The following is an 11095-nucleotide window of genomic DNA, read 5'->3' as shown; positions in this document are numbered from 1 at the left end:
TTTTTTTTGTCTTTAATCCATAATCATCAAAATTGAAACAAATAAAGGCTTGAAATATTTCACTTTGTGTGTAGTGAACTAATATAACATACAAGTTTCACTTTTTGAAACAAATTATTGAAATAAATGGACTTTCCCTCGATATTCTAATTTTTTGGCACATACCTGTAGTTGGTGATTTCAAGGTATCTTCATTTGGTGCGTCATTAAACACAACATTAGAATTTCAGATTAATTTGTCTCTCCTCAGTCAGTTTAAACGGCATCATACAGGAAGTCTTCCACACACTACAGTATCCATGAATGTGGGTCTTTGTGTGCCTATACAACTCTGCTTTCAGGTAGTGAGACGGGGACTTGAAGGATGCCATTCACACAAACGTGTGCACACACACACTCAACCTACCCCTTGAGCAGCCATTGGTCGATGGCGGTGAGCACGAGCACTTTGAGCAGCAGCCAGATGGCCAGCGGGAAGAAAATCAGTGTGAATGACTGGACAAACAGGTGGAGGCGCACGTGAAGCAACGCGCTGGTCAGCTCCTACAGACGGACAAGCCTTCACATTAATCTCTTCCAACATCACCTGAACGCATCACTGGGGTAGCTCATATTGACTGACAGACGGAGGATCAGTCGTTTTCTTACCTCTGTTTTCAGCGACAGGCCACTGTTGAAGAAGATGAGCGAGACGGCGACGTACGTTATGGTGAACTCTGGCTTTAGTGGACCTGAGAGAGAGGAGGAGGACAGTCAGACACACAAACTGACTGGAGTACAGCTGACACCACGTATGTTCCATCATCAACATGCTGAGCAGAGCACACACGATGAGCATGACAAACTAAATACATAAACATACATAAACAAAAGATGACAACATTTTTCTCACCTAAAAACAAAGAAAATAACCTTTGCCTGGAACCTTGGATCCTAGAAATAATATAAAATCATCAGCACAGCTTCAGGCAAAGCAAGTTACTGAGAGAACAATAAAACGAGGGCATTTACTTTTTGGGGCACTTGTGTCCGTAAATAAAAATAAACACGGCCAGAGTTATTTATCCAACATGAACTGAATTTCCTTATTTAATCTGAGTTTTTACACGTTCACAACAATTGTGTACCCCTGAATATTAAAACCAAGTGGAACAGGAACTATTCACAACACGGTCACTTTAACTACTGATAAACACACATGGATGCTGACGTTTTAACACGTTGTGTGTAGAAATGTCTATGTGTGTTTCCAAACTTGCTTGTCTCAGATACATGTTTTATGAATTCAGTGAATGTGACACATGTCAGATTCACTAAACACACAGATAAATAAACATGGGTAAAGCAGCAGCATCTCACAATAAACTGATTTAAAGTCTGTTACACAGAGTTTGCAGCAGTGTTTTAATGTGTGATGCATTATCATTTTAACATACTATTATAACACAATAAGGGAATTCTGTAGATGGAAAATAACGCTTGGGATAATGGTAGATTAGTGATGAACAGCCTGTGGACCTGACGTGTAACACAGCACCTGAAGGCAGCACAGGAGTTTGTTTAATGTCAAGAACCGAACTCAGATTGCACAGAGCCCACTACTCGGTGAAGGTGTGTTTATTTGACTGTCTTTAGCTGTAAGACACGGGCAGTAAATACGATGACTAACCGAGAGCAGTGCTGCTTTATGCAACGTGTCACTTGACTGCCAGGTGAGGAGGAAGTGCACACAGCGTCATCCTCCTCCATGGTTAATACGGAACCTCCATTGATAAAACCCTGAAATCTAGTTAACGTGCCTTTAAACAAACACACCCTTTGACTATGACACTACTCTGTACATTCTGCCTTTACATTATGCACACGAGTCAAAACATATTTAAGGAGAAAGTCCACATTTTCGAAGCTGAGTTAAGCCAAAGTCTAAAAGTTGGCTGTTTATTTAATATTACATGCTGGTGAATCACTCCCGTAACTATTAATCTAAAGTCCCCAATCTTTCCCCAACGGCTTACGTCACCATGAGCAAAGAATAATAAAGACGAAAAACTATTTCCAAGTCCGACACTAACGCCACAAGCTGCCGCCAGCGGGGTTTAAGACTGACAAGTGACCGACCCACTCACCTCCTTTGACGCCGACGCTGGGCTGCAGTTTGGCCGATATGATAACCAGCACTATCCCGAGGATGAACCACTCCTTCCGGATCCTCACCAGAAGGCCCATGTTCCAACCTCGAGGTTCACCTCATCAGCACGCCTGACCCCGTCACATCGACCGGACCAAAGTTTCCCAAACTCCGTTTCTACTCTGGAGGGTTTTCTATCAGAAAACACGAGAACAAGCGGAGCCTCTTCCGGACACGTGGACTCGGCAGCGCCGTAAAGACTGAAAGAAAGACACTGCGGATTTTTCAATTACCGTAATACAGGTAAAATCTGCATGCACAATATAAATACTACAATAAACAATATAATGTTATAGCAAACACAGATCACGTAAGGATGCGGTATATTTCAAAATAGGTGTTTAATCGAAATAAAGGAAACAGAAAAATTAAGGTAAAGAAATAAAGGACCAGAATTTTTAAAAATGTATTTTATGGTTTTTAAAATTATTATATTTTTGAAACAAACAATGAAAAGTATTTAAACAAAGTTTCCCAAAAGTATAAAACAAAGCAGCAAAAAAAAAAAAACACATTTACTGTATGTTTGAAATGAAAACAGGTTTATCAGTGATGCAATCACAGAAATAACAAAATAAATGGCACCAGCTTAAACACATTTTTATTCCACTGGCATTAGGGTTAAAATATATCACAACATACTGACACACACCAACAATATCTTACATATATAGATATGCTTTATTTTAAAACACTTTTTGTTGAGAATGTATTTGTCTCAGTAGTATTCAGCATGTGACTCTGAGTCAGTACCAGGCAGTAGTAGTAGGAGCTGCACAGTCTGCACTCAGCTCTTCGTGTCCTCTGGTGTCCTTCCAGGCCAGCAATCGATGCAGGGCAGTGGGCGTGGCCGAAGTCACGTCAGCGCTGTACGTTTTGATCAGGGAACGAGCACGAGCATTGGCCACCAGCACCTGATGGAGAGCAGCTGTTAATATGCATTGTTACATGCAGCAATGTTTGTTGGGCATGAAATGCTGGACACACTGGGACATGAAGAGGAGTGTTGACTTTATGTCATCGCTTATAAAAGAAAAGGATCATTAGCAGCTGATCTGGAGCTTTTAATCATTATCATCTGATCAAAGCCCGCAAGACTGTTCTCTTGACTGCTATTTCCAAGGTCGAGAACAAACACTGAACTTTTAACGGGAATGAGAAAATAATTAAATTCAACCTTTTAAAAACACTGAAAACTGTTAGATTACTGATCTATATACAACAATATTTATATTTATATGTATGGTCCCTGTTAAATACATGAAAAAATAAGATCTGGAACAACCAACAGATGGACTTTAGTGCCACAGGCAGTGTGAAGAGACCCATACAGATATTAGATTTAAAGATAAGGTACCTGTGCCGTCTGTATCGGAGCCACGTCGCCCGTCTGACAGGCCACTTCGTAGCCCTGCAGGAAGCTCTCACAGGCTCTCTTATACTGACTCTACACACACAGTTTGATATAATGCAAGTTGAAAATTCAAAGTCAAAACAAGAAGAATATTGTTGTGTCAGAGCATTTGCATTCTTAGCAATTCTAATAAAATAAAGAGATAAAAATGGTCATGTATGTTCAACAGAGTGTTTAGGAAACCGACAATAAAACAACCGTGTGTTAAACTTCTTTTTCAAGGTAGTTTTGTCAAAGAGGGAATCGCACTCATCTGTTTGAGATGTGTGTTTCTAACTGCTAACAGGGAAGCTCTCACCAGTTACACTGGTTAATAATCACTGGAGGTGTGTGTGTGTGTGTGTGAGTGTGAGAGAGAGATACCATGGTGTAGAAGACGTTGCCCAGACACAGACAGGCGTCCACCAGGTTGTGCAGGAGTCCGCTGCTACGGGAGATGTCTGCAAACTCCTCCAGACAACGAACTGACGCGTCTGTGTTTCCCTCACTAAAACACACACACATTATATAGTATACTTGTGGGGACTCTCACTGACATCCACGCCCTTGACCCTACTCTACCTTTTTCCCAGCCAGGATAGAGAAGCTGCAATAACAAGAGAAGGGCTGTAGGTATTAACCTTCACATAATACTCTGAAGTAGTGATGACCAGCAAAAAGGTCCTCATAAAGCAAACTGTGCCTACTATGACTGTTTAGTCCTCTCAAAGACAGAAACACAAGGCGACACACACAATAAACTTTTGTAATGACAAACTGTCAAGCAGACACTGAAAAGTTGACTGTAACGTGTGCACCCATACCTAAATAATGACTAACAATACTAAACACCAGTGAGACTGTGTGTGTTTACCTCTCTAGAGACGTTGCCATAGCCTTGTAGGCCTCTCCCAGTCCGTCTGCATCCTGCAGTGTGCCACAAATCTGCATGCAAGTGTTAAAGAACTGGACACACAGACAGTTTTAAAGATTCAGTCTGGTGATTTTCTATGTTCCCTAGTGTCAACAAATCCTATTAAAAGATCCAAACCCGCAGTTCAGGAATCTACTAATATGTGTGTGTCACAGCCTGACATCTCTCCTTCCGATGTGCCACAGAAACCATTAAACCCATTGTCAACCACATGTTCCTTCCTCACCATGAACACACACTAGAGAGTTTATTTAGACTCAGTCCCATATAACTACTCACTAGAAACCAGATATGGATTAATCCGCCACTCATAATGGTCCCCCACAAAGTCTAGCTGTCTCAGATAATTACTTTCTAAAAATGAAACTGGACATGTATGAGGTGCGTTTAAAGCGTTACATCTGGACGAGAGCCACAAACAGAGCACGGAAGTGAGAAGGTATCGAGAGACGGACAAACACATAGTTTGTTTTGGTCTTTTCATGGGATTTGATGACATTCAGGACTCACAGAGGAGAACTTTACCATTCACTCGGTCACCTTTTTAGCTGTGTCGTGGTCCCCTGAGCACTGATAGGCCAGTCCCAGTCGATAGGCACCATCCCCTTGGATCTCTTTGTCTTCCGCTGAAACAGACACAGGTAATTACACATACTGAAGTAAATGAGAGAGACACCTGCCAGTATAACACAGTACAATTCAATTCATTGTTCAAAATGACCACACAGTTGAATCAACACCTTTCAGAAACACTCTGCACACAAACTGAACATTATCACCTGCATGAAAGAGGATCTACTGCAGACCGTCTGATCAGTTTAGCTGCTAGATGTATCTAATAAGCTGCCAACGCTGTGTGAAAAATGCATTATTAAAAAAAGCAGATACTGTTTTTCAAAGCCTGAGAAGTTATTTCAGACACATGGTTTTCATAGGACATGACACGATGTGAGACTTGACTGTGTCTGAGTTGAAGAGCAGATGTTGTATTCAGCGTTTAGCTGAGTCGATTCTCTCGACACAAACACACACAGTCTGTCTATAAATATTCTGGATGTGTCTATATGTGAGCATGTGTCTACTCCCTTTCAGCATATTCAGGATATGTTCTATAGTACAAACAAACAGACTGCTTCCACCTACACTCGGTAGCTATGCTGTAGCCTTTATGGAGCAGCGCCAAGGCCTCGTCATAGTTGGCGGTGGCCAGGGGAGCATCAGCAAGCTGGCTGTAGATCCTACACAGCGCCCGGCGAACCCGCAGCCTCAAAGGACAACCAGCTGAGTCTAGCCAGTCCCCGCTGTCCGCCTGCGTGAGGCACAGCTCCGCTTGATGCCTTGCCTCCTCCAGATCTCCTGAGGGATTGACGGGCCACAGAGGAGACATAAGATCTTTCTGAATTAGCTTTATGACATATTGTTTCACCTTTAACTATAACAACCTTGTTTGTTTCTCATTATACAGTTGTCATTGTGGTTTATTGTGATCATCCCTCCAGTAGAGCTCCAGAATCTCCTGGAATCTACGCAAAAGGTACTGATGTGTGTGTGTTTGTGTGTCGTCCACCTTGCTGCAGGTAGAGCTCAGCCAAGCAGACCCGGGCCTCGGTGGCCGGTCTCGAGCAGCCTCCTTGCTCTCTGTCTGCACAGCTGTGGTAGAAGTGGAAACGGAGCCACAGATCTTCTGGAGCTGAGAAATACTGACCTAAACACAGTCGCTGCTCACACACCACTGACCAGGAGCCTGCACACACACAGACAAGATGCAGTGAGGGAGAACCTGCTAACCCTGACGTGCATCACTCTGTCTTGAAAAACAAAACTCCATTAAGCAAACCCTAAATGTAAGTATCTCATGCTGTACCGATCCTTTCGGCCTGCTCGGCCCGGGTCAGGTGCAGCCTCATGGCTTCCAGTTTGTCCTGTTGTTCCTCCAGTGGAGTCAGAAGGCTGACAACTGAACCTGGTTTGGTTGACGCCGTCTCATCCTGGTTGGAGTGTATCAGAAAGAAGAGCTCGGAGAATGACCTGAAAGAGAGAGAGAAAGAAGCAGAGGAAGAGGAAGCTGCAGTGTTTTGAAAGAATGAGGAACTAAGTTGTTGTGTGTGTACACAGGAAAATACTGTGTTCTTATGACAGGGAGAATAAGACACACGTAAGTAATTCACTGACAATGCACAGTGGGAGTAGAAACAGACGGTGGAGCTGTTGCACAGTGTAGCCACAGCCAAAGAACCCGACTGTGACTATCCACCTCTGATTGGAGTTATGACAGCGACAGCTCGTGGGTCATGGCACTAAAAAGGCATCATACATTTTATTTCATAGTAAATTAGTGGAACATATGGTGAATAATTTAAAAATACATCTTAACCAAAAAAAAAAAAACAAATCCTAAATCAGTCCGTCAATCAGACAGAGATACCTGTGGTAGCCTTCTTTTAGCATCTGCACACAGATGTTCTGCTTCAGACTGTTCCTGAACCTGTAGAGAGAGACAGACAGATGTGAGGGAGAGCATGGACAGATGTTACAGGCATCTGCACTCACCAGGTTACCGCTGTTTAGCAGCAGAGGGCCCACTAATCTTTTATGTCCAGTTTTTCATTCATTCTGAATTTCTTCATCAGTATCGCTGAGCTCCCAGCTGCAGTACGCCTGCTTAAGGTTTCTGGCTCAGTGAGCAGCTAACCTGTGTTCAGTTTCAGACTGAATACTAACATTTTTATCTCCTGCCATGATGGAAAATAACCTTAAACATCCATTGACCCTTTTTAACATAGTTCACCTATATTAAAATAAATGGACTAGTTCTGACTGACGTTTGCAGTGAATTTGGACAAAGTGTGTTTGAGGGTTTATTACATTGCTGGACTGATGTGAAGACATGGGGACAATACAGTGTTAATGTTGAATGATCGACTGATACATGTACATAATCCTGTCACTTGTTATCGTAGCTAGCAACCAATTAAATACACAGAAGTACATCATAGAATAAATCACAAATCACTTTTTTCATTGTGATTTGTCCCAAAAAGCATTGAGAGAAAGCTGTAAGGAGAAGCTGAATGTATGGGGATGTCCTGTCACACACAGCTAGAACATGGCCACATTACATGTTGGTTAAATCGGTCAGTAGTCGATGAAATAAAACATCTCATGTATTGTTTCTGCCTCCTTGAAGGACGTACTGTAAAACCTCTGTCCTAACTGATAAAATACCAACAAGCAGGTTTTTGAGTGTGGTGTTAAAGGACATGGCCAGAAGAAAGTTAACTGAGCGCATGACAGCGTTCCTGCCATCTCACAGAGGGAAAGAAAAATAAACAGCAAATTCTTGGAGAAACAGATCTGTGCCAAAATCCACCTGGTTACCATGGAGACTGAACTCACAATGCAACTTCTTCTTTGATCAGACAGAGATACCTGTGGTAGCCTTCTTTTAGCATCTGCACACAGATGTTCTGCTTCAGACTGTTCCTGAACCTGTAGAGAGAGACAGACAGATGTGAGGGAGAGCATGGACAGATGTTACAGGCATCTGCACTCACCAGGTTACCGCTGTTTAGCAGCAGAGGGCCCACTAATCTTTTATGTCCAATTTTTCATTCATTCTGAATTTCTTCATCAGTATCGCTGAGCTCCCAGCTGCAGTACGCCTGCTTAAGGTTTCTGGCTCAGTGAGCAGCTAACCTGTGTTCAGTTTCAGACTGAATACTAACATTTTTATATCCTGCCATGATGGAAAATAACCTTAAACATCCATTTCCCTTTTTAACATAGTTCACCTATATTAAAATAAATGGACTAGTTCTGACTGACGTTTGCAGTGAATTTGGACAAAGTGTGTTTGAGGGTTTATTACATTGCTGGACTGATGTGAAGACATGGGGACAATACAGTGTTAATGTTGAATGATCTACTGATACATGTACATAATCCTGTCACTTGTTATCGTAGCTAGCAACCAATTAAATACACAGAATTACATCATAGAATAAACCACAAATCACTTTTTTCATTGTCATTTGTCCCAAAAAGCATTGAGAGAAAGCTGTAAGGAGAAGCTGAATGTATGGGGATGTCCTGTCACACACAGCTAGAACATGGCCACATTACATGTTGGTTAAATCGGTCAGTAGTCGATGAAATAAAACATCTCATGTATTGTTTCTGCCTCCTTGAAGGACGTACTGTAAAACCTCTGTCCTAACTGATAAAATACCAACAAGCAGACTGAAGTCTCTAGGTTTTTGAGTGTGGTGTTAAAGGACATGGCCAGAAGAAAGTTAACTGAGCGCATGACAGCGTTCCTGCCATCTCACAGAGGGAAAGAAAAATAAACAGCAAATTCTTGGAGAAACAGATCTGTGCCAAAATCCACCTGGTTACCATGGAGACTGAACTCACAATGCAACTTCTTCTTTGGAGGGGAGCTGAACTGATGTATCTGCTATCAAGCTGGTTTGGAGAGACCCCGACATCCTGCAGACCACACACACACACACACACACACACACAGTTTGCACACATAAAACATCTCTGCACTTTTACTCTAGGATTGTTCTAAGTCATGTTTTTAATGTGTGAAACTTTACACTGATGCTCTGCAGTTTCTCCCCTGACTGGTTACTGGTTAATGCTATAAACCAGTGGTTCCTAAACCTTTTTCTGCTGGGCCGTCCATTTTGTGGGTAAAATATTTTTGAGCCCCTCCTCCCGCCCCCGCCACTGTTATAAACTAAACAAGCCAGCGTACACAGTATGGAACAGACAGAGCTGCTGCAACATTAAAACATTTGAATCCTGCTCAGGTCCAAGACACAAGAACCATGTTTGACCAAAAAATAAAAATACAGCACAATTTGGTCAAATCTAAATAAAAACTGGCATGTAAACACCACAGACACTGGGAGCAGACTACTTCTGTCCTTCCCCACCTGTGCTATCACTAAACACTCCACCTGTACCCGGAACCTTTCCTCCTTTTGTTGATGTTGGTGGTGATGTGAGGTAGAAGAGGCGCTGTGCGTCACCGCGTCATCACTCTGTTCATCTTCAGCTGCCTGTCAACCTGCAGGAGAGGAAGCACAGTAGTTCCTGTTCCACCCATTCTGGACAAATATTTTGTATATTATACTAGAAACATTTTTGTTGAACTGTTATGTTGTATTTGTTCAGCATCTCGTGTTTTATATTAAAGTTTTGCTTTAATGGTATGTTCCTGTGTTATTTGTTATATTATTGGTTCTTTCTTCCAACTAATATTCTTCTTCTCTGCTTTGTCAGACTGTTGCTGCTCACACAGGCCTTGTGCTGCAGAAGGATGACAGATAAAGTTATGGGGCCAACGGTCAGTGTCAATAACTCCTGTCCTGTCCTGTCCCAGCCTAATAACTGGCTGCTAAAACTGAGTAAAGTGACCTTGTGTGATTATTGATTAAAACGGATCAAACTCACTGCTGATCACCTGTTAGCCTGCTACATTGGTTAGCTAGTTACTGCGACATTATGCCAACTCTTTGCATGCTTTCTTAAACTCTTTCCAAGTTAGCAGGGCTGAAGTTAACTGTAAGAATATTCAGAAACAGAAAACTATCCAGTTCTACTCCGGTCTCCATTAAAATAAAGTGAACCAGCAGGTATCCAACCACGTAAACCCTCCGTGGCTCAAATAAAGTTTTAAAACGTCACCTTTTTCAGGGAAACGTGTATTTAAATACCTTCATTGTTCTACTGACATAAACATGACAATACACACAATAACAGAAACGCTAACATACCTTCGCTGAAACTTTATTTTATTTTTTTCCCACCGCCGCCTTCAACCGAGTTACGGCGTCACCATGGCAACACCCGAGGGGCCGCATTCCGACTCTCACTGCTGAACTGCGGCCTGGTTCCATTCGGAAACCACACGTCTGTTCACCTTAAGTAGAAATGTTCAACGTAGTACCAGTACCACAGGGAATAAGTATTCAGTTACAAGTAAAAGTCCTGCCTTGAATAGAAAAGTAAAAGAAGCAGGCTATTATCAGGAAAATGGTTAAAGAGTAAAGGTAACTACTCAGTGGTGGAAAGTAACTATACATTTACTCAAGTACTGCATTTAATTACAAAGTTGAGGTATTTGTACTTTAATTTAATATTTCCATGCCCTGCTACTTCATACTGTGACTTCACTACATGTAAGAGACAAACCTTGTACTTTCTACTGCACTACATGTATTTGATCATTTTAGTTCATTTTCAGAATCAGTTGAATCAAACACAGTAGAATCATCAGATTTTATTGATCCCCGTGGGAAATTCACCAGCTACCCAGCAGGATGTAAAGTACTTCACAGTATAAGTGTATCAGGTAGTTACCATCAGCTCCACCTTCACCAGCTGCAGCGTTAAAGCTGTGAACACAATCATTATGGTCCAATAATATGATGGTAATTAATGTGAAATGTCCGATTCTGCAGAATGACAACTTTTACTTTTGATAGTTTAAGTATATTGTGAAGCTGATGCTTTTGTAGCACTTTTTCGTGTAACAAAGTATTTCTCCACTGTAGTATTTCTACTTTTA

At 41.8% G+C, this 11095-nt stretch overlaps 2 protein-coding genes and 1 long non-coding RNA gene across 4 annotated transcripts in view; all 3 read right to left on the bottom strand.

The window, feature by feature from the left end:
* The window catches only part of slc10a7 (solute carrier family 10 member 7), a 10105-nt gene extending 7788 nt beyond the window's left edge, over window positions 1-2317 (bottom strand). For both annotated transcript variants that reach the window (XM_020586661.1, XM_020586662.1), the window contains exons 1-3: window positions 2127-2317; window positions 649-731; window positions 407-543 (exon numbers count right to left, since the gene is read on the bottom strand). In XM_020586661.1, coding sequence (XP_020442317.1) covers window positions 407-543; window positions 649-731; window positions 2127-2226 — 320 coding nt within the window. In that variant the 5' untranslated portion in view covers window positions 2227-2317. The remainder of the gene's footprint in view (window positions 1-406; window positions 544-648; window positions 732-2126) is intronic.
* Window positions 2318-2847: 530 nt separating this feature from the next.
* Window positions 2848-7923, bottom strand: ttc29 (tetratricopeptide repeat domain 29). Its single transcript, XM_020586660.1, has 10 exons — window positions 7912-7923; window positions 6941-7000; window positions 6380-6543; window positions 6083-6259; window positions 5659-5871; window positions 5056-5141; window positions 4456-4547; window positions 3966-4089; window positions 3546-3635; window positions 2848-3102 (listed from the first exon to the last, which is right to left on the bottom strand). Exons 2-10 carry the CDS (start codon window positions 6961-6963, stop codon window positions 2935-2937), a joined length of 1137 nt encoding a protein of 378 aa, XP_020442316.1. The 5' UTR covers window positions 6964-7000; window positions 7912-7923; the 3' UTR covers window positions 2848-2934.
* Window positions 7924-7942: 19 nt separating this feature from the next.
* Window positions 7943-10449, bottom strand: LOC109951904 (uncharacterized). Its single transcript, XR_002273675.1, has 4 exons — window positions 10302-10449; window positions 9483-9592; window positions 8929-9003; window positions 7943-8004 (listed from the first exon to the last, which is right to left on the bottom strand). It is a non-coding gene; the product is annotated as an uncharacterized LOC109951904 (long non-coding RNA).
* Window positions 10450-11095: the final 646 nt, after the last annotated feature.

The sequence above is a fragment of the Monopterus albus genome, unplaced genomic scaffold (genome assembly GCF_001952655.1).
Source record: "Monopterus albus unplaced genomic scaffold, M_albus_1.0 scaffold418.1, whole genome shotgun sequence".
NCBI lineage: Eukaryota > Metazoa > Chordata > Actinopteri > Synbranchiformes > Synbranchidae > Monopterus > Monopterus albus.
Note: the sequence above shows the minus strand (reverse complement) of the source record. Positions and strands in the feature narration are given on the sequence as shown.

Excerpts from the sequence above, each read along its gene's own strand:
- ttc29 (XM_020586660.1), bottom strand. The coding sequence starts at position 6,963 with ATGCTAAAAGAAGGCTACCACAG. Across the intron at positions 6,260-6,379 it reads CGAGCAGGCCGAAAGGATCG|GCTCCTGGTCAGTGGTGTGT; the intron begins GTACAGCATGAG and ends GTGTGTGTGCAG. Across the intron at positions 3,636-3,965 it reads GCAACGTCTTCTACACCATG|AGTCAGTATAAGAGAGCCTG; the intron begins GTATCTCTCTCT and ends CTGTGTGTGTAG.